This window comes from Ovis canadensis, chromosome 2 (assembly GCF_042477335.2).
Source record: "Ovis canadensis isolate MfBH-ARS-UI-01 breed Bighorn chromosome 2, ARS-UI_OviCan_v2, whole genome shotgun sequence".
NCBI lineage: Eukaryota > Metazoa > Chordata > Mammalia > Artiodactyla > Bovidae > Ovis > Ovis canadensis.
The window spans coordinates 199,668,998-199,693,344 of record NC_091246.1 but is presented as its reverse complement, the minus strand read 5'-3'; the positions used below and the strand labels follow the sequence as shown (position 1 = coordinate 199,693,344).

At 37.6% G+C, this 24,347-nt stretch overlaps 1 protein-coding gene across 1 annotated transcript in view; it reads left to right on the top strand.

The window, feature by feature from the left end:
* The window catches only part of TMEFF2 (transmembrane protein with EGF like and two follistatin like domains 2), a 284,384-nt gene that overhangs the window by 255,101 nt on the left and 4,936 nt on the right, over positions 1 to 24,347 (top strand). Inside the window, exon 8 of the mRNA XM_069577898.1 lies at positions 24,154 to 24,277. Within this exon, the coding sequence (XP_069433999.1) occupies positions 24,154 to 24,277 (124 nt within the window). The remainder of the gene's footprint in view (positions 1 to 24,153; positions 24,278 to 24,347) is intronic.

Below are 24,347 nucleotides of genomic sequence, written 5' to 3'. Positions count from 1 at the left end.
GGCTTTGTGTCTGCCTGTTTGCTTTTCTGTTTCCTTCTTTTTCAATGAGGAAACGGAGGCCTTGAGGAGTGAAGTAATTTGCCAAAAAAAAGGTTAACAATAAAATGGCTTCGCTGAGACTGAGCTTCACTATCTCTTCCGAAGTCAGCCTTTTTTCCCTCTTCAGACGACTCATAAATACAAGCCAGGGCATTTCTCTGCAGACATGCATTTCCATGAAAAATGAAAGCAAAGGGACACAAAAGGACACAGAGAATATTTAGTTTTAGGTCTATTGCTCCGTTCTTGTTTAGTTCCTTTAGATTTGTTTGAAAACATGACGATGATATGTTTGGTTTTGACGAAAACCAGAGCATTTACTAAGCGCTTATTATTTGCTAGTTATTGTTCAGAGGATTTTATATGGGTAGTCTCTTTTATTCCTCACTATTACCCCATGATGCAAATGCTTGGTCATCCCCTTCTTACATATAAGGAAACTGATCCGTCAAGGGGTTATATGACTTGCTCTAAATCCCACACCATTAGGTAGGGGAGCTAGATTTGGAACTGAGTTTGACACAGCTCCTCATTGGTAGGAGAAATATGATCCTTTTCAATGTTACCAAAAATTAACTGTCAATTACCAAAAACTATTTGACTTATATCGGATATAAACTGTATATTATGAAACTAATAGCAAACATGCCTTATGTTCACTACCCCTCAGAGAACTCTGAGAAATACTTAGAGAATACGAGAGAAATGATTGTGCCTAAAGCGCTATATGCTCATCTTTTCCTCCTAATTTCTTTGGAATGACCTAGCTTGAAAAAATGATAAAGGACCTAGATGGGTCCAACGTTTTTTTAGCAGAAAGACAGATGGGATCTTGAGGCTCTGGAAAGCTGTTCCTCTGCTAGGCATACTTCATCTTTCCTATATAAACTGATCTCCGTTAATTCATGCAGAAGATTCATTGTTCCAAGACTCAGATGAAGATCCCTCCACCGTGTGGGTTTAAGCCTAGAGGGGTTCTGAAAGGATGCTTCTAGCCACAGATAGGAGATGGTAGTATTTGCTTCTGACGACCCAAGACCAAAATAAAAATAGAAATATTAAAGGAATATTTAATATTTGAAAACAGCTAGCCCGTCCCTGCTACTGCCAACTATGATCGGAAAGATTGTGGAGCTCCAAGGGCATGTAAATCCACCAGTCAAGTTTGGGAACTGGGGAATATTACTTAAAAACCATATGAGGACATGAAGATGACAGTGAATATTTAAAAGCATTTCAGTAGACTGAAGGAAGAAAGATTTCAAATTTTTACTCTGAGAGAGTGTTAATAAGTGATAAATATATTTGAATATACTCAGTCTAAACTGAACAAGTAAAAAAATCTCAAATGAGAAGACCTAACCATTCCTTTCTAAGCATCCCCCCACCCAAAAAAAGAATCACTTGAAGACCTTTATTTTTCAAGAAGTGTGTATTTTTATGGTAAAAATAAAACTTATTTATTATATAAAATTATCTCTTCTATCTAGAAATATTTGTTGTAATTATCACTGTCAAAATTGGGGTGAATTTATTGTAGGTTTTTATGTTTTTCACACATTATACATCTTAGTATCTTACTCATTTTTCTATGTCATCCAAGAAACTTCATAATTTTTCTAGTTGAATAATATTTTACCATATAGTTATGCTACAGATTACTTAACTATATTCTACTATTGCTGATATTTAGGTCATTTCTCAGTTTTCATTTTTATAGAGGATGTTGCTTTTGATTTATTTATAACATGAGTCTCTGCCTGCTTCTGAGGCTCTTAATATATGATACCATAGTAGGTTTTCAATTTTGTACCATTTTCTCTCTCACTGATGATATTTCAAATTCTTGTCTCTGCACCATCTATCCCTGGCCCCATCTAACATAAGATATAGATTACAGTTTCTCTCCAGATAGACTAAATGACCTCCTTGTAGCGTACCATGCTAAACAATTTCACCATAATACTATTTGAGATCAGCTTTTAGACATGGCCTGATATGCAAAATGAATGCCTTATGCATGGCCTAATCTAAGTGCACAGACAAAAGCAATTCATGTAGTAAAAAGACTGGACATAAATAAATGTTGATAGTGGTTTTGTTTAGGGTATAAACAATGAGGGCTTTCTATCCTTCTTTTACTTTCTATATTTTCCACTATTCTTAAATCAATGTGAAATGCTTTTATAATGAAATTACCCTATATACTTTAAGGGAAAAAGAAGTGTAGAACTAAGCAATTTAGCCCTCAAAAACACACAAGCTTCGCAATGAGTGATACACAGTTTCCTATTAGTAAATGAAATACCAATGCTTATAACTGTACCCACAAATTCAAGTGAAGGAGGAAGACAATCATAGGAATCTCTCCAGGCAAAAAAACATTTCTGTCTCAATTATCTGTATCTTTCAGACAAAATTGTTTTCTGGTCTGGAATTATCCAGATGACTGCCTCTTTCATTTTTCCCCTTAAGTCTATATGTATAACTCTGACAGTTCTTTACCATTGAAAAATTGTGATGAAAACAACAGATTAAAAAGGAGAACACAGAGAAAAATTTGTTGCAGGTATATAAGATTTCTCTATACTCTCTTTGTAGTTTTTTTTAATAAATTTAAACTATTCTAAAATTTTAAAAATTATTTCAAAATGAGAACACATGGTTTCTGGGGCTAGCTTTATGCCCATGACCCACTGTAAGACATTAAGGAATAACTGAATGTTTCTGATCTTCATCCTCCAATATATCAAGGAAAAAATATACCACACACACACACACACACACACACACGTGTTTAACTTAACGTTTAGGGATGTTGCAGTCTCAAGTAAAACAATAGCTATAAAAAAACTTTTAAAAATGCAAATCATGTTTGGGAACGCATGTAAGAATTAAAAATTTTAAAATTAAAAAAAAATAAAAATAAAAATAAATGCAGATCATTAGAAAAAGATAATAATGTAATTGAATAATCTTTTGGCCTAAATAGAATTTATGTTACATAATGGAAATTGAAGAGAGCAAATCTACATACTTATCTTTAAATAACTTTTATTTTCTCATAATAACTTTTTTAAGAAGAGAGGAAAATGCTTTACTTAAAAGCATTCCTCACTGATATTTCTTCATAGTCTAATTTTCCTCTTTCATTTTATGATATTTCTTATCTTGCCTTTAAATTTACACCTCCACATCTCTCATAGACCATTATAAATGTCCTTCCTAGTTTAGATATCATGGAGAAGACGTCCTTTTAATAATCCTAAATTTACTTAATGTTATTAAGAGACATTCACTGCTGATCATTTTCCTACTAAACAATTAATTTATTTCAGTTAACATCAATTCTATTGGAGAGATACCTAACCATAAACAGAGTTTTCAATTCAGTCTCAAAAATCAAAATCAGAGATCTGTCATGTTTATAAATCAGAGCTCAATTGCTTTTCTTGTAGCCTTCCCCATTATACAAAATGGCACTACCCAGATGTTCAAGCCAAAATCCTAGTCATCTTTGATTCACTCCTTTCATTTTGCAACACACCAAGTCATGTTCAGTCCACCGCCAAGATCTATGCAGAATAGAAGTATTTTTTTCTCCCTCCATTGCTACTAAAGTCCAAGACTTGGACAGACTTTTTCCTACACCATGTGATGGTCTCCTATTTGTTCTCCCTGCTTCCTCTGTTTTCCCTCAATGATGTATTTTCCAACCAGTCAGACCTACTTGAAACTATCCAAATGGTTTCTCATTGTGCTTGAAAGTAAATCGAGACTCCTTAATGTGGTGTACAAAGTTCTACAAGGTAAGAACCTTGCTGTTCTCTCCTCTCACTTTGGCTCTCTTTACTCCTCTGGGAAACCCTCTTCTCTAGCCACAGTGCTGGCTCCTGGACTGTCAGTTTTTTCTATTAGAGTCTTTTTCTACGTGTGTCACTCACTCGGTGGACTCTTCACCTATCCAGCTTTTTCTCATCCTTCCTTCTTCAGTACCTTTACCTTACATCTTTAAAACAAACCTCCCACCCTATTCTGCTATATCTGAACACCCTGTTTTTTTCTGCAACATTTCTAATTTAGATGCAAGGTTTTTGTTTTTAATTTTGTATATTGCATGTATAATACGTATGACTTTGATGAGAGAAACTTTAAATCCCCACGATGTACTCTGTACCTATAGCATTTGGTGCATACGAGGAGATCAGGAAATATTTTTTAAGTGAATGAATAAATTGATGAACTAATTAGGTACAGTACAGGTAGGAGCAAAGACTAGTAAATTTCAAGACCTCATAAGAGAAAATGTTTCTTACCTTTTCTGGCTCCAAAGGGTTATATGGTCACACACCAAGAGCCAGAAGTTGTGTTTGATATTGTTAGCATTGACTACAGCAAAAGGAAGGGGTGTTTGAATCACCTAGGTCACGCTCAACTCTTATCTCTGGATAAAGCCACTTGTGGTTTTCCTGTTTCAAAAGAAATAGTTCCCTGTAAGCCCTGATTCTAAGTGCCAGCTATTTTATTTCTGATGGATAAATGAGGTTTTGACTCTCTCCAAATTCAAATTTGTACATGTTTTATAACCCCTATTGATTTCTTGAGTGGTTAACCATGTACTTGGGGAGTGTAAATTATACACTGGGAGGGTGTCAGACCTGTTAAAAGGTAAACTGACACTATGAGACCACAAAGTACCATTTACTTAACTAATTTCAGGTCCTAAATCCTGTCCAAGTGGAAAGAAACTGTTGAGATCCACACCTCATCCTTAACTATTTCTAGAGCAGTTTTTGCACTCAAAGTTATCACTGACTAGAAATGAAGGAAGTGTCACGAGAAGTCAATTGTTCAAAACTGGAAAGAAGGAGAGAGTTAGATAGAATTCATCGCTATTTAGAATATCTGAGAAATGAATTGTCGTAGATTAAAAACATTTGTACTTAACCAAAGGATAATGCTTTAAAGATGAGAACATTTAATATTCAAATTTTCTTAATGGAGTACTCAAATTCCCATCTTTCTTAAAGAGAAGATGCTAAACAAACTCCAGCATTTCTTAATGGCTCAGAATTGCAGAATAGCGTCAGTAATTCAGGAATTTTGAAAATGCAGATAGAGATAATGTGGGAGATTACACTCCTTATGTGACCTGGAATTTCATTGAAAATGTCATTGATGTCAGTTTGCTTCTTGGTCATTTGCCTCTTTCTAATAAAGGTAAAATGCAGTATCATTTGTTGTATGATAAAATAAGCAACGTAAGATAGCTGCCTTTCTTATAAGATGAATTAATAAATAAAAAAATGAATTCAGACCCTTTCATCAAGTTTCCCTAGCTTCTCAAAAATTCTTCTTTACAGTGGCTATTAGCATACTTTGACACATCAGCACCTTCAAAACATAATTTCTATGTTTTCAATGCAATGAACAATAGAAATATAGATATGTCAGCATAAGCCTAAACTAGAGGGATCATAAAATTTACCACCCTAAGTAGGAAACTTTTGAGAGTGAAAGGAGGCTTTGTGAGTCATTATGCTGGAAAAATAAACACAAAACAAGATTGTACAGGTCACATACTAGCTGAACCCAATCTGTCAGCTCATTTTCATTAATTCCATATGGACTATTAGAAAGTGTATTTTATCAGTGTAATAAAATATTTTATCAGTGTATCTGGTTGCTAAATGGTAGTTTTATTAGCTTGCTAAGGCTGCCATAACAAATTACCACAAACTGAATGACTTAACAGAAATTTATTATCTCACAGCTTTGGAGGGTAAATTCTGATCAGAAACTAAGGTGTTGGTAGGGCCAGGTCCGTGCACACATGTACGTTAAGTCACTTCAGTTGTGTCCAACTCTTTGGGACCCAGTGGCCCATAGCCCACCAGGCTCCTCCGTCCATAGGCTCTCCAGGCAAGAATGCTTGAGTGGGTTGCCATGCCCTCCTCCAGGGGATCTTCCTGACCCAGGGCTTGAACTTGTGTCTCCTATGTCTCCTGCAATGACAGGTGGGTTCTTTACCACTTGTGCCACTTGAAAAGCCCTGGTAGGGCCACACTTGGTCCAGATTCTCAGAGAACCCTCTTCTGCCTTTGCCAGCTCTGTGGTCCCTCCATTCCCTGGCTTATAGTAGTGTGGCTCCAAAGTCTGCCTCCACCTTCACCTGACCTTCTCTTGTGTGTCTTCTTATGACCTTATAAGAACACCAGTCTTTGGATTTAGGGTCCTATGTAACCCAGTATGAGAAAATCTGAAATAATTATTTCCCAATGAGCTTACACTCTGAGGTTCCAGATAGACAGGAGTTTTTGGAGAACATTATTCAACCCAATGCAGTAACCAATAAAATATTTGGTTAATATTTTTCCAAATAATCATTACCTGTAAGATTTTATTGACAATAAAACAAATGTAAAATACTGAATAATGAAAAAGATTTATTCGCTGGTATTTTCATGTCTCTATAACAAGTTAAACAAAGAGACCACACAGCAACCTATGATGGATTATCAAATCACCAAAAAGTTTATTTTAGAAAGCAATACCACCTTTAATAACAGTCTTTGTTGTTGCTATTCAGTCACTAAGTCACGTCCGGCTCTTTGCATCCCCATGGACTGCAACACTACAGACTCCTCTGTTCTCCACTATTCCCAGAATTTGCTCAAATTCATTGATTTGGTGATGTTATCAAACCATCTCATCCTCTGTTGCCCCTTTCTCCTTTTGCCTTCAATCTTTCCCAGCATCAGGATTTTCTCCAATGAGCCGGCTCTCCACATCAGGTGGCCAAAGTATTGGAGCGTCAACTTCAACATCAGTCCTTCCAGTGAATATTCAGGGCTGATTTCTTTTAGGATTGGCTGGTATGTTCTCCTTGCAGTCCAAGGGACTGTCAAGAGTCTTCTCCAACACCACAGTTCGAAAGCGTCAGTTCTTTGGCACTCAGCCTTCTTTATGGTCCAACTCTGACATCTATACATGACTACTAGAAAAACCATAGCTTTGACTATATGGACCTTTGTCAGCAAAGTGATGTCCCTGCTTTTTAATATACTGTTTAGGTTTGTCATAACTTTCCTTCCAAGGAGTAAGCTTCTTTGAATTTCATGGCTGTAGTCACCATCAACAGTGATTTTGGATCCCAAGAAAATAAAATCTGTCACTGTTTTCACTTTTTCCCCTTCTATTTGTCATGAAGTGATGGGATTGATGCCATGAACTTGGTTTTTTGAATGCTGAGATTCAAGCCAGCTTTTTCACTCTCCTCTTTCACCCTTATCAACACACTCTTTAATTCCTCTTCTCTTTCTTCCATTCGAGTGGTATCATCTGCATATCTGAGATTATTGATATTTCTACTGGCAATCTTGATTCTGGGTTGTGATTCATCCAGTCCAGCATTTCCCATGATGTACTCTGCATAGAAGTTAAATAAGCAAGGTGACAATATATACTGTTGTCATACTCCTTTCCCAATTTTGAACCAGTCAGTTTTTCCATGTCTGGTTCTAACTGTTGCTTCTTGATCTGCATACAGGTTTCTTAGGAGACATGTGAGGTTGTCTGATATTCCCATCTGTTTAAGAATTCTCCACAGTTTGTTGTGAGACACACAATCAAAGGTCTTAGTATAGGCAATTAAGCAAAAGTAAATGTTTTTCTGGTCACCTTACTCTGCTTAAATACAAAGATACTTGATTCATAGACATGTTGCCAAGACATAATTGAGAAATATCATCAAAACAGAGTAACTTTAAACACCATGAAACTGTTCAGAGGCTATGCTACATTCAGAAATTACTTCTTAGAAAAAACTACAAAATTCCATCTTAAGAGTTGACTTCCTGACTTTTTCAATATCAATTTTATCTAAAATGTGTATTTAAAATGTCAAACCAACTTTCAGAAATACAGCACAATCGATTGCATTTGTTTCTTTTTTTTTTAGTTTTTTTTTTTAGTTTTTTTTTTTAATTTTAAAATCTTTAATTCTTACATGCGTTCCCAAACATGAACCCCCCTCCCACCTCCCTCCCCATAACATCTCTTTGGGTCATACCCATGCACCGGCCCCAAGCATGCTGTATCCTGCGTCAGACATAGACTGGCGATTCAATTCTTACATGATAGTATACATGTTAGAATGCCATTCTCCCAAATCATCCCACCCTCTCCCTCTCCCTCTGAGTCCAAAAGTCCGTTATACACAGCTGTGTCTTTTTTCCTGTCTTGCATACAGGGTCGTCATTGCCATCTTTCTAAATTCCATATATATGTGTTAGTATACTGTATTGGTGTTTTTCTTTCTGGCTTACTTCACTCTGTATAATCGGCTCCAGTTTCATCCATCTCATCAGAACTGATTCAAATGAATTCTTTTTAACGGCTGAGTAATACTCCATTGTGTATATGTACCACAGCTTTCTTATCCATTCATCTGCTGATGGACATCTATCTAGGTTGTTTCCATGTCCTGGCTATTATAAACAGTGCTGCGATGAACATTGGGGTACATGTGTCTCTTTCAATTCTGGTTTCCTCGGTGTGTATGCCCAGCAGTGGAATTGCTGGGTCATAAGGTAGTTCTATTTGCAATTTTTTAAGGAATCTCCACACTGTTCTCCATAGTGGCTGTACTAGTTTGCATTCCCACCAACAGTGTAGGAGGGTTCCCTTTTCTCCACACCCTCTCCAGCATTTATTGCTTGCAGATTTTTGGATCACAGACATTCTGACTGGTGTGAAGTGGTACCTCATTGTGGTTTTGATTTGCATTTCTCTGATAATGAGTGATGTTGAGCATCTTTTCATGTGTTTGTTAGCCATCCGTATGTCTTCTTTGGAGAAATGTCTATTTAGTTCTTTGGCCCGTTTTTTGATTGGGTCGTAATTTGTTTCTTAAAATTATTTTATACTATCCTTGAACATTTAGAAGAGATGGTATACCTTCTAATGCTCTCAATGAGAATCAATTATATTAATTTAGTCAGGTACCAACATATGGCAGTGGTCCAAATTTATAAATGACTCTAAATTTATACTTTAAATTTTCTGACTATCCTTTTTGGCCCATGAGATCATACAGGAGAAATGTGCAAACCCATCAACCTGTCAATTGCCTACACTTGCTCTTCCAAGTCATTTATAAATTTCTTTCTTTTCTTTTATGGTTAGCAACACATTTTTGCCCTCCAGCCTTTTGCCTTTCACTGAATAAGCCTGAAGTACATAGCAAATATGACTTTTACCTCTGCATCTAATTCTGTCACACTGAATATATCATGCTACTGAGTGAACTGGAGTTCTTCCCCAGATCGTACCTTACCTTGTCACTTAACATAGGGACTGTCTGTGTCTGCACTGAAGTGCAGCTGGTTCTTTGATGCAACAACTAAGAGGGACTAATCTTTTGAAAGCCACCACACTAAGGTACAGGTGGCTTCCAAATATATTGCCTGTGCCTGTCATACTCATTCATTTATTCATTCTGCTGATTGAACACCCACTATCGCTACTTTTGGTTCTATACCCTTGAGCTGTTACAGTAAATAATATAGTCTCTGCTCCAGGAGAAATAATCTATTGCAAAGTTTTCTCAGGTCTTTAAATGAATAACAGGTGTGTAAACGCATCGATTTACCTTAGCTATCAGGTGGCTGTGGTGACTGGAGTGCCCAGGCTTGATGTATCTTCCATTTGCCTGAACCAAATCTTATGCTTTTCTATGCGTGTGTTAATGTGAAAAATTTGGAGATGCTATGATCTATTGCAATGTTTCTCAGAATGGAGTCTGATGGAATAGTCCCACAAAATATTCCTAAATAGAAGATGGAAGCTTCCTAGACAGATGAGTTTAGGATCACTCCATAATATGTGTCCTTTCTAAGCATCTCACAATGCAGTTTAGCCTTTGAGACACTCAGAAAACAAGCCATAAAGAAATACATAATACTGTGTTTAATCCACTCTTTCCCAAACTTCTTTGACTATAGAACTTCTTTTTCCATGAAGCCTGCTCCAGAAGTAGCACTGTGTCAACAGAGCTCCCCTTGGTAAACACTGGTCTGAAGAGTTGTGCTCATTGTCATTAAAGCCTGTAATTTAGAAGCAAGGGTGTCTATCTTGCCCAGCCCAAGAAACTAGAGAGATTTCCCTCCCCGGCTGCCCCATTCTTGTGCTGTCAACACCTGCTGTTTGTTGCAGCGTCACCTCTCTCCGTTTTCATAGAGCCACAAATGGTGACATTGCTTCCATTTATTCTGTCTTCTTTCCTGCTCCCATTGCTTCTCTTATAATTTTATCTTTTCTACAGATGAGCTGAATGTCTAACAATATCACCAGTTGTGCAAAGCTTCTTTATTCCTATTTGGAAATCAAACCAATCACAATTCTTTATATAATCCATACCTTTTCTCAGCTGTGGCTATTTGTTTCTCTATCCAAAAGAATGCTTCATTTGATTTCACACAGGGCATTAATTCTTGTTGCATTCTGTTAGCTGTCTAACAGAGCCATTAAGGAAGCCTAGAGATTTGTGAGAGTTGGTCTCAGGATACCTAGGAATTGACAACATTTAGAAGTCTCTCACAGATGCTGGCATTTGTGGCAGACACACCGCCTATTCTTTGAGTGCTGTGTTCTCAAAAGAGGCAAAGGCATTCTAAAATAAATTGAATTGGTAAGGCTGACTACCAAAATCAAGGAAAGCTTGATAGCTGAAGGCCCCTGATGACTTCTCAACTGCTCACACACTCCCAGACATGGAGCAGCTGGCTGAGATCAGTCCTGCAGGTGAAGGAGCCAAGACAGGCTCGGGACCACAAGGGTGGTGCAGCACCAGTGCCAGGGTACTTATCAGGGGAAGCACACGGGGTCCAGGGAGTGGGAGAACCTAGCATACGCTGGTCAGAGACAGAAAGATGAGAAATGTCAAAAGTGTTGTGATCTGAATCATCTGAACATCAGAATTTCCTGGGGTCCTTTTTTGAAAGACAAAATTCAGGTCCTTCAGCTGGTGATTCTGGTTCAGTTGATCAGGACCAACTGAACCCTGAAAATCTATTTTTGACAAGCAGTTAAGGTGTATCTGCATTAGAACAAGCAACATTACCCTTAAAAGAAGAATTTGAGGACACTGACCAACTCATTAAATTTTGTCATTTATGAGAAATCACAGTAGAATTGTGTTTATACAAAACTCACACACAAGTATACACACTTCTGTGAGGGTATCAAAGTATCCAGGATGTCTCCTAAGATGCTGTAACATGCCAATGCCAAGGTTCTATACCTATAAATGTTGTTCAGGTATATAGCATTGCATAAATATCCCCCACTGTGGTTGTCTACAGTTTCTAGGCTAGGCAGTTTATTAATGTTTAGAATTAAACATTAAACTTCAATATTCCACTTAAATATTATATGACATTCCTAGCTATTTGAAGTGTTTTTCCCATAATTTTTAGAGCTTATTTGTTTCTTTTATTTTTCCAGAAGAGTTCAGTTATAAAGCTGTTTCCATAGAGAATTTTGCATTTATTCCTAGTGTTTCCTCAAGTACTTCTGAGACTCTGCTCACAAAAGTCTGTTAAAGAATAAAAACAATACCCTTTGTTCTTTAGTTTAAAAGACTATAAAAGCTCTCCAATTCTTTTCAGAGTGTTCTTGTAGAAAACCAAGCTGATCGATAGCCATATTCATAACAATGTCATTAAGTTTATCTGCACTTACAGTTTACCACCTATTAGTTTAAAGTATGAGAATAAATGCATGGTCATATTCAGAAAAGGGCAGCTAAGGAAACTATTTTATTAATTTATAATCTTAGTTCTTATTCTGAAATGCAGTTGCCTGTGTTTTGTTTTATTTTTAAAATGTTTCCTTTTTCGTTATCCTGAAAAAGTTCAACCATCATTTCTCACTTCTGGATGATAGTATACATAACAATGTGAATGATCAGATTGTTGTTATTGTTGTTCAATCACTAAGTCATGTTTGGCTCTGTGACTCCTTGGACTGCAGCACACCAGGCTCCCCCATCCCTCACTCTCTCCCAGAGTTTGCTCAAAATTCATGTCAATTGAGTTGATGATGCTATCTAACCATCTCATCCTCATCTCATCTCATCTCATCTCCGCCCTCTTCTCCTCTTGCCTTCAATGTTTCCCAGCATCAGGGTCTTTTCCAATGAGTCAGCTCTTCACATCAGGTGGCTAAAGTATTGGGGCTTCAGCTTCAGCATCAGTTCCTCCAAAGAATATTCAAGACTGCCTTCCTTTAGGATTGACTGGTTTGATCTCCTTGCAGTACAAGGGACTCTCAAGAGTCTTCTCCAACACCACGATTAGAAAGCATCAGTTCTTTGGCACTCATCCTTCTTTATGGTCCAATGCTCACATATACATAAGTACTGAAAAAACCATAGCTTTGACTGTGGAGACCAGATTAGAATTTAGGAATTCAGAATTGGCCATACATGGTTCCAGTGTGGTTTCTGAGGGAGTACAGACATATGGACTCCATTTTTCTACCCATAAGAACTAGATTTCCCATATCCTTCAGTCATTACATGAAGGTGATTATAAATGCTTTGTTTAGAACCACACCTCCTTTGTTAACAGAGGGAATACTATTTTTAAAGCCAGATGATATACTCATGCCTCCACTAACCCCACAAGAAAGTGTAGAAAGAAAGACCCTCATCCCTTTCTCCTGGTCCATTTCTACAGGGTCTGTAGCCCTACCTCTCAGCAGACATTCTTTTCTAAGGCATCTCTCACTTGCCCCTCATTTTCTGATGCCACTTTCACCCTACAAAAAGTTGTTCCCATGTCACAATGTTAAGATTCTTTTTCTACTGATATAAATTCTGGATGTTTCTGGCAGGTTCTCTATGCTGGCAACTGTGGTAAGGGGATAACCTAGAGAAAAGGTAACTTTAAAAAAAATATATATATATATATATATGTGTTCATCATCTTCCCTGTGCTATGGTCTGTGATAGGCACAGAGACCACAACAGTAAGATAAACAAGGCAACAATATTTGCCTTTAAAAAGGAGTTTCTAAACTAATGCATCAGACAGACAAGTAAAGGACAATGAAAATTTGGTGTGAAAAGTACTAGGAGAGGGGAACAATTTTAAGTAAGGAAGGCAGTGAGTCCAGAATGAGTAGGCAGGGGAGAAGATTACAGAAGCTCCTCAGAGGATATAGTGTCAGTGACGAGACCTGAATGATGAGTAGGAGTTACATAGATGGATGACAAAAGGAGGAAATGAATATTCCCAATAAAGGAAACCGCATATGGAAAGTCCCAGAGGGCAGAGAGAAGTTTCATATGAGTGTAGGAGGATGCAAGAGAATTACAAGGGGTGAGAGTGGAAAAGCTGGAACAGATTTTGCACACCCTTCTAGCTAATGTTGAAATCTAACTCACTGGAGGAGTAGTGAGAATAACAAGAACTGCTTCTTTGGGAGCTTTAAGCAGGGTCATTATGCACCCACGTTTTTCTTCTAGAAGCATCACTCTGGCTCTAGTGTGGAAAGCTGACCCAGAGAGGGCAAGGCTGAAGACTAGCTGATAGTGAAGACTTGATCTTAGAGAATAGCCACCAAACTGTAGGAAAACGAAGGAACTTAGTAGATACGTAAAAAGCAGAAGCTATAGGACTTGGTGATTTACTCAGTGAGAATTTGAAAGTGAAACCCAGATTTCCGGTTTGTGTTAATGAGTGGATGAATATGCCTTGCCTAAGAAGTAGAGGAAGGAGTGGGAGAAGCTGATGAGTTTGAGATGCCTATGAGACGTTTGCCACTTCAATACATAGATATGGAACTCTTTGTGATCATTTATTAAAAGATGTTCTGAGCTGGCTAATCAGAATCTGGAAGTCAGAGGCATTGAGGTTACAATAGAAGCCTTGGGTGAGTATGAGTGAGCTCCCTCCCTGAGAATGTTTAAAGTGTAAAAAGAAAAAAACTTTAGAAAAACACCAATACTTTAAGAACTAGTTGGAAACAAAGAACCCACAAAATAGGCTATGAAGGAACAATCAAAAAAAAAAAAAAGAAGAAGAAGAAGAAGAAGAAGAAAGAAACAAGAGGTAGATGATATGGAAGCCCAGGGAAGAAAAGCCTTCAAAAAGAAAGAGGTGGTCAGCTGTATCAAATTACTGAAAATCTTACTAAAAGTTTGAGACAGTTGAGGTCTGAGAAGAATAACTAAATTTTAGCAACAAAGATGTTTTGGCTGACCTTGTCATAGCAGGTTCTCTGAAGGGGTGACCAGAGAACGTGGTGGGTTAAAGAGTGTGGGGGAGTTAGCTCAGGAAGTGAAGAATGGGAGCAGAGATAGCACTCTTAAGAAGTTCAGCAGTAAAGGGGGAAAAGGAGACAAGAGGTCTACCAAGGGACATGGGTTGAGAGAGGTTGGTGAATTTTTATCTTAAGATGGAAGATACTTGAAAATATTTAAATACTGATGGCTGGGAGCAAAGAGTAAAGATAAGTTAAAGATAATGGAGAGAAAGGAAATAATTGATGGAGAGAACACTTGAGGGGGATGGAGGGGTTGGGATGCATGATAGGTTGGCCCTGGACAAGAAATCTCTCCCAAGGTAGGAGGAAGAAAAGGAAAAGATTGCTTTTCAAAGCATCAGTGGGATCAAGGTGAGGTAAAGAGTCAGGAGTTATAAAAAGCAAACAGCAAATAAGATATGGAAGCCAGATGTTGTCCTATATTTTAATAAGTTCTTAATTGCATAGTCTGCATGGTATACTGGAAAGAGCCCTAGTTTTGATGCCAATTCTGCTTATCAATTGTGTAAATTTCTAAGACAAGTAATGAAGCCTATTTGACCTTCAGTTTCATCATCTATATAAAATGAGATTTTTATAAATCTGCTTTGAAGGGCTATATTACAGAACATATTTTTTATCATGTTAAGTATTAACACAGTGCTAGGCATGTTGTAGATTCTCCAGGAATTGTAGATATACTTAATATCATCCTGTCTGAGGAATCTGTTTTCTTGGCTGTGTTTAGAAAACAACAAGCAAAATCATCTGGAAACAACTGATAGATATGTATTACACTTAGTACATAGCACAGTGCCAGACACATAGTAGGTATTTAAGAAATATTGATACAATACATTAGAAATTTTTGGCCTTTATCTACATTATCAAAATCCTTACAGTTTTCTGCTATTTCAGTAAATGTTCATATAATACATCACCAACTTTTTGGTCCTTATCTACATTATTAAAATATTTAAAAATTTCTGCTGTCTCAGTGAAAGCTAAATCCTCCTCATTCTCTGTTGGCTAATAATTTCAGAGTCACACAGGAAAACAAATATGTCACCTGAGAAGGTTTATCTCAACTATTCATCCATTGCTGCATATGCTGCCCATAAAAGAAAGAAAAAAGAGCTTGATTCACGTAGCCCAGAAGGCAAAAGAGGATCTGAGCCCTCTGTTACTTGTGTTGTCATTTTCAACATTGTTACCCAAGAAGCTCACTAAGGACACCCAGATTAGCCACTGAGCCAATAAGTTTGGCCAGAAATGCATAGGTTTAGTTCAAGACAAAAGAAAAGGGGGAGGAGAGTATACTTGACATAACATAGCTTCCCAGGATTCTTTCTTTCTCTGAGATTTACAGTAAACTTTGTCTTGGAAGAGAACAGTGTTGCTGCAGCAAGAGCTCAGTGGGGAGAGCTGTAACAAATTGCCCCAGATAAGCTTAAGGCAACTCCAGCTCTGGACTCCTGAGAGACTAATGAACCATACATCCCTGCCTCTTCCCAAGGCCTGATGTTTATGAAGTGTTGTCGAAGACATTGGACGTTCCATAAAATACTACATTTTTAAAAGGTCTTCAAGCTTAATCCTCTAAACCTATAGGAGTTACCCACTTGCTGAGCGTTAATAGGCTTTTGACTGAATGGTGAAGTTTGTAAAGGACCATTACAGGCAGAGTGCAGTTCCCCCAGTAGCATGCACTCTTCACTCTCTGGAGGGCTCTGCCATCTGAAGCCATGCAGGGCATTTTTAAGGCAGGAGACAGAGAAATGGCTAAAGATCTGCTTGTTTTTCTCTCAATAACAAACAAGTTTTATTTTTCCTTTTTTATCTTACAGGTCAAGAATTTTGGGCTAGAGACAAGTATGAAACTTGGGATGTCAAATTCTTTAGTGTGTTAATATTATATTTGGATGTCATAAGTTAAAATGATACATACAAGTTTCTTTCCCAATATTTTACAGATTTCTCAGCTTTTCTCCATGTAAATACATTACCAGTAGAAACTGAGATAATAAAAGCCCATGAAAACAATCATCCAGTATTGTTCCATTTCATTCACCCCAGTCCCCAAATTACTATATTTCAGACACTGATATTTTTTCCAATTTAAATTCAACCAATTCTTGAATAATGCCATTAAGGGTCTTGCCTGAGAATCTAGTAACATGAAAATTAGTTTTCTTCCATTTTCATTTTATGTCCAATAAGAATATTTATATATCCAAGTGATATAGACAATCACATTTCACATTTTATATTTGTGCCTGATCAACAGTACGATCAGAAAGAATTTCTCTACATCCCCATCCATCCTGCTCCCAACTCATATTTTTGCTTCATTAGCAAATTTTAGGATCAAAATATTTTCAATTACTCTTCTGAAAAAACAGGATAATATTCAACTTGCGGAAGAAATGTAGCACTTGAAAGACCTGATCTCTGTTTTGAGGTTATTTTTTCTAAATCTTTAACAGCTGAAATAACTGATAATACTGTTATTCCTAGACTGGGCCTCTGCTCTTGACAAAACTTTAGAATTGATTGTGTCCCTACATGCCTCCATGTCCCTTGTGTTAAGCTGTCACTTTTAGTGAGCATTCTCATTTGAGTGTCCTAGAGGCTTAAAAACGGAGAAGGCAATGGCACCCCACTCCAGTACTCTTGCCTGGAAAATCCCATGGACGGAGGAGCCTGGTGTGCTGCAGTCCATGGGGCCGCTAAGAGTCGGACACGACTAAGCGACTTCACTTTCACTTTTCACTTTCATGCATTGGAGAAAGAAATGGCAACCTACTCCAGTGTTCTTGCCTGGAGAATCCCAGGGATGGGGGAGCCTGATGGGCTGCCATCTATGGGGTCGCACAGAGTCAGACACGACTGAAGCGACTTAGCAGCAGCAGCAGCAGAGGCTTAAAAAAGGAGAGACTCTTCTCATCTACTCATCTGTGCCTTGTAGAAACTATGACAGCAGGTGAGGCTATTATAGAATTTGTTAAGTTGTAAGAACTCAGATTGCATTACATTCAGAATCCATTCAATTGGAATGCTTTTCTGGTCTTTAAAAAAGTTCAATTGCAATTCAAGCTAGATATGCGGTTTTACTGCCACCTCACATGTTTATACCTGATAAGATAAGGACAGGAAATCATAAGAATTGTATATCTTCTTTGAAAACAACTCTAATCAACAAGGGGACCATCATGCCTGTACTTCTAAATTCATAATTTGTTTCCTGTCTTGGGTACAATATAAATATAATGGGGGAAAAAAAGATAGTTTTTATTTTTCTAGTTGGTTAAATAAAACTATTTTCAAACTTCTTTAGCAATAGGGCAGTAAGCAAGAGAAGAATAAAATCAAGTAATCACAACAGGTGTCTAAGTATAGGACTATCTCAGTCCTAGGGTTTCCTTGCACTGTTATAACCATGAAAAGTAAAAGTATTAAATAAAGACACCCAAAATGGAAATTTCATTTTTCTGGAAAAATGTGGCGCATTTTGTGTACCCACAGGAAAAGAGACTTGAGAAGATAATACACATTGTATAATTCACAAGCATCCACTTGTCAAGATAATCTGTGATGTTAAAAACTGAAGTAAGATCCACATTTTGTTCCCCACAAGGAAGACAATACATGGTGAAGATCACTTTATGCTAGAATGTCTAAATTACAGACATGGTAAATACTTAAGATATTTTGCACCCTTTAAAATAGTAAAATGTCCCCATAATTTAAGCAAAGTGATTTTCTTATCTAAATAATGTCCTTATTTCTCTACTTCCTTTTCCTAGGATATCAAAAATAATATTTTTCAAGAAATATTAATATTAGTAATTTATTGTAAGTAAATATTCACAATACAATTAAATATTACTCTTAAAAGTCAAAGAACCTAGAGTTCTGAAACAATCCAATCTACTGTTAACACCCTATAATATCTGAGAAATAGTAACACATCTGAAAATTTTCACACAAACTCACCACTTCACTCTTTAACTCATTTCCCCTATTGAACAGCTCTGGTTGCTTAAAAACGTGCAGTGGAAATCTGCCTCCCTATAGCATCCTCTAAATTCTGATGATATCTCTAGTTTAGGATCTTTCCAAATTACTCTAAAAGCCCTACACAGAATCAGACTTCTCCTAAGGAATCGAGAGCGTAAAAGCTTTGTAGACATATCCTAAAGAAAATCCTGAGGCTTCCCTGGTGGCTCAGGGGTAAAGAAACCTCCTGCCAATGCAAGAGACATGGGTTCAATCCCTGTCCAGGGAGATCCCACATGCCTTGGAACACAAAGCGAATGCTCTGCGACTACTGAGCCTGTGCTCTAGAACCTGGAAACTTCAACTACTGAAGCTCGCACACCTAGAACCAGTGCTCCGAAACAAAAGGAGCACTGCAGTGAGAAGCCTGCACACTGCAACCAGGGAGTAGCCCCTGCTCGCCGCAACTAGAGCAATGCCTGTGCAGCAACAAAGACCTAGCACAGCCAAAGACAAATTTAAAAAATTATATTTTTTAAAAAAGTCCTGATTAAACCAAAATAGGAATATCTCCAGAGAAATATCATCTTACCAGCCCACAAAGTCCTCTCAGACTATGATGCACCATGGATAGAGTCTGGTCCTTTAGCCTCTAGATGCAGAAATTTGATCTTACAAACCCTCAGAATTCAGTAGGCTGAAGAAAGACGACTTGTGCCCCTAACATGCATGGAAACTCAGAACCAATCAGTTCACTCCAATGAAATATATAACTGTCAAACGGATAAGATGGCCAGGTGGTAGTGTCAAAGCCATTACCAATGTGTAGGCTGCATAAATGTCCAGTTATTTTAAGACTATTTAGGAAGCAGAACATCAAAACAAGAGAACCGGATTGTTGACTATGTGACTATTTCATAGCATCAGACACTAACAGTCTAGTGCAGCCATATCTGCAGCTAGGGACTCTGGGTTTACTAGTTAAAGTTGGCTTCTCAGGGCCCAGAAGCCTGGAGAGCACTGGAACAGATGACAGAACATGACATTCAGATGCTTCTTTGGCCAAGCTCTAACCCTTATCAATAACCTCAGCTATGCAGATGACACCACCCTTATGGCAGAAAGTGAAGAAGAACTAAAGCGCCTCTTGATGAAAGTGAAAGAGGAGAGTAAAAAAGTTGGTTTAAAGCTCAGCATTCAGAAAATGAAGATCATGGCATCTGGTCCCATCACTTCATAGCAAATAGATGGGGAAATAGCGGAAACAGTATCAGACTTTATTTTTCTGGGCTCCAAAATCTCTGCAGATGGTGATTGCAGCCATGAAATTATAAGACACTTACTACTTGGAAGGAAAGTTATGACCAACCTAGACAGCATATTAAAAAACAGAGACATTACTTTGCCAACACAGGTCCGTCTAGTCAAGGCTACGGTTTTTCCAGTGGTCATATATGGATGTGAGAGTTGGACTATAAAGAAAGCTGAGTGCTAAAGAATTGATGCTTTTGAACTATGGTGTTGGAGAAGACTGTTGCAAGTCCCTTGGACTACAAGGAGATCCAACCAGTCCATCCTAAAGGAGATCAGTCCTGGGTGTTCATTGGAAGGACTGATGTTGAAGCTGAAACTCCAATACTTTGGCCACCTCATGAGAAGAGCCGACTTATTTGAAAAGACCCTGATGCTGGGAAAGATTGAGGGCAGGAGGAGAAAGGGATGACAGAAAATGAGACGGTTAGATGGCATCACCGACTCAATGGACATGGGTTTGGGTGGACTCTGGGAGTTGGTGATGGACAGGGAGGCCTGGCATGCTGTGGTTCATGAGGTTGCAAAGAGGCGGACACGACTGAGCGACTGAACTGAACTGAATGAACCCTTATCCTAAGGAAATCATCCTTCCTTCAGATACAGGGATAGTTTTAGTTGAATTTTACAGTCACATTTCTGCTTCAGTAGATAATGTCTTGCTTTGACAGATTAATTCCTGAATGACATCTTGTTTCTAACTTTGGGGGAAGAAAGTTGGGGTAGTGAGAAACACACACATACACACACCCTACTCTGGGCTGTACTGCTTTAAGTCTCTGAATTGCTGTGCCTGGTTCTGTCCACTTTCTGTCAACTTATCTTACTAGACTTGTGATTAAAGCAAGGTTTTGCCATTCACCATTTCTTCTGTCTCTTCAGCTTGCCATGTCTCTTTCCCTGAAAGCATCAGGACAGAAACCATACATGCAGCTGTGTTTTAAAGCAGCCTTCTTCTGTAGCTCTTGACCAGAATGCTGACTAGCAATGGGCATGCAGCCCTATGAGTTCTGCTGCAAGTAACTCAGATTATACCAGAAATCATTCCTTTAAGAAGTCAGGATCTCATTCAGAGCAAACCATTTGTAAACATTTAAAACAGCAAACTGGACAAAGATTTTAAACAAAGATATGAAAAGTTTCTAGCATCATCACTCTCTCTTAGAAGAAGGAGCACAACCCTTACATTAAATCTCTTTTTAAATGGAGAAGAGAGAAGTTGATGTGTAAATCATCAACCACTGGAGAAAACATACAGACTTCCAAAGTATCGTTTTTCTATGATTTAAAATCTTTAAATGATTTGTTATTGCTTCAGTATCTATGCATAAACATCAGGATCACAAATACCCACTATGGTTCATACATACATTTGGTTTGTATATTAGATTTCTGTGTTTCTACTCTTCTTAATACACTCAAATCTCATTTCTGAAACATGTCTATTGCATTAGTAGAAGTGGTTATATATTCAGGTTTTCAATCAACTGGTTTGCTTGTTTGGGTTGACTATAAATTTGTTGACATATATTGATGATTCCTCATTTTCTTGCCCAAGGATCATTTCTTCTACTCATTTATTTTCAATCTAACTTTCTTATTTGACAGTATCCTGTGAGCAGCATAACGGAGCACTCCAAGCTCATAAGGAATGGTATAAACTAATTAGCAGATTTTATGATGGAGACTATTCCCCTCCCACTTGATCATTCTGTCTGGATAATGAACTTTGTGAAAACATTCAGCTCTAGCTACACTAAGGCAACAGTACCACTCAGACAAGCTCTCATTTTGCCCTTAAACTTCAGTTCTTAATTGTGGACATGGTACAAATTCAGAAAAAAAAAAAAACCAGTATGGGGTGAGGGACAGATTTAAAAATAAAATAGCCTTAAAAATGAATCTGAGTTAAGAAAATCTTGATCTTCTTTTCTTCATCTACTTTTGCAACTGACAGGAAAAAAAGATAGCCCTAATAAGATGTGTGCGAGGGGGGTTCATGTTTGGGAATGCATGTAAGAATTAAAGATTTTAAAATTTAAAAAATTAAAAAAAAAAAAAGGCTACGACTGAAATCACAGTATATACGTGAAATGTAAGGAAGTTAGAGAAAATTCCCCTACATGCAGGTGTGCAGAAGCACTGAAGAGTTACTAACGAACACTAAATAGAATGTTGAATAGTTTGTTATGGGGAGAAGATCCAGAAATAAGAGTGTAAATCAGTGCTGGTTCATTACATCAGCAGTGAGGCTGGCAAAAATCTTTCAGCAGCAGCAGGTGTGCAGTTTGTCCACTCTGGCTTGTAGCCTCCTGGCCAAGGCATGGGATGAGTCCAGTCTTCGTGGCTTCACGAATAACTACAAGCCCTCTGAAGGTGTATCCAAATCCTGCCGTCATCCTGCTTCCACTTTGGTCACCTACGCCCATATTGGAAATCTGACTCCACACTATCCATTTTAATTTGGGTGTTATTTGCTTCCTGCAGGCACTATTTGTTACCAAAAACACCATGGTCACTTGGAAGAATGGAAGAAACCAAAAGAGAAAGTTATATATATTTATCTTTTCTATGAAAGTGGTTCTTGCAGTTTAATAGTAATTATCAAAGGAGAAATATTACAATGCAAACAAAAGATCACCTAAATAGGTAAAGAGACACAGATGTAAAACAAAGGAATGGCTGAAATGCCATCGCCAGTCTCTTCAGCATCCTTATGACTAGTCCCTTATTCTTTGGGTATGCAATTTGAAACATTACCCTCATACCTATGTGCATAAATATTCCTATACAAGAAAGCACGTAACATATTTAACAATTTACTTCAAACGTTAATATTTTTCAGATGATACCCTAGGTATTAAAATTTAAAGGTATTTTATAGCTCTGCTTAAACATAAATAATACATTTGTCTACTTCACTAATACTGAAGGTACATTTTTTTTTCTCATGATGAATATAGTCATCATCTATGATAGACAGTAAGGGGCTTCCTCGGTGGCTCAGTGGTAAAGAATCTGCCTGCAGTGCGGGAGCCACAGGAGACCCAGGTTTGATCCCTAGGTTATGAAGATTCCCTGGAGGAGGGAACAGCAACCCACTCTAGTGTACTTGCCTGGAGAATCCCATGGACAGAGGAGCCTGGCAGGTTCATGGGGTCAAAAAGAGTCAAGACTCGACCGAAGTGACCTAGCACGCACACATGATGGACAGTAAAAAATTATAAGAATGCACTGTAATAAAAGAAAAGCTATACCCCTATATAGAAATAGTAGGAGATAATCTATTTCATAAAAATAGTAATTAATTCTCAATCTTCCATCGCTGGAAAAATCCATACTGCTGACCAATTACTGTGGTCCTGAAAAGCATTATTATTTTTATACTTTGGGGGCCATGCAACATGGCATGTGGGATCTTAGCCCCCTGAACAGGGATCAAACCTGTGCCCCTTGCATTGGAAGCTTGGAGTCTTAATCACTGGACCACCAGGAAAGTGAAAAGTCAAGAGATTTACATTTCTCATACTTCAGGCAAGAATCTTAAAGTATATCAGGTCTCAGATTATAGAAGAAACTCAAAAAAGGCAAAACTTTACATCATAAAACGAACATATAAAGAATCAAAAGACAGCTTAGAGATGGTATTACAAACAGGAAGCAAATGTATTTAAACTAGCAAAGGTCAGGAAAAATATTTACTATCTTTATAGAAATATGAGAAAACAAGGCTAAATGATAGGGGAAAGGGTTCATTTTAGGACACAAGTTTTTTCTTTATTGTAAATTTAAATTTCACATGACATTGCAAACATAGGCCAAATATTATGAATTAGAATATACTCACAGCATTTAGAAATACTGTGTTAGGATCTACATAAGTGATTCTGAAATAACATTTGCTCTTTCAATAGCATTATTTAGGCAATAAGAAAATGTACGGGTGCTAGGAAAATTCATGTTCACTGTAGATGAAAAAAGCCTGAAAGAATACATTTGTTGAAATTTGCATTTGGTTTGGAAAACTTCTGTTTAACAATTGAACACGGCCATATTTTAACTTTTAAGCTCCCACATGGAGAGAGTGTCAAGGCACTGCAGCAACTTACTTTTAGGGACATTATGCGGGGGTTTTGAAATTCACAAAATAGGATATTTCTTCCTGAATTATTTTATGATCAATGTACTGTCTCTACACAAGGAAAGTTAAAGCTGTCTGACAACACATAGAAACATTACTGGCTCTTAAAGATGTAGGAAATTACATAAAAGCATGAAAAGCACTGGGTAATTTTGCAGTTTCATCTCTAAACACAATTGCAAAGACATCTGTCTTTCAGTTCTTTCTCCGTCTTTCCTCTGAAGCATGGCCTTTTAATTCTTACCCTTTTAAATATTGTTTGCCTACTGTAGCTTTGCTTCTTAATATCCTGGTTGATCTTACCAGGCTAAGAAAGTATTTACAGGGGATGTTGCTTTTGTCTGTATTCACAGAGAATGCTAACAAATTAGAAGAAAGTGCCAGAGAACACCACATACCTTGCCCAGAACACTACAATGGCTTCTGCATGCACGGGAAGTGTGAACACTCTATCAATATGCAGGAGCCGTCTTGCAGGTAAGGTTTTCACCCTTTAACTTTTACATGCATAAAGTAAAAATATAGAAACTAAATTCTGGATGGCATT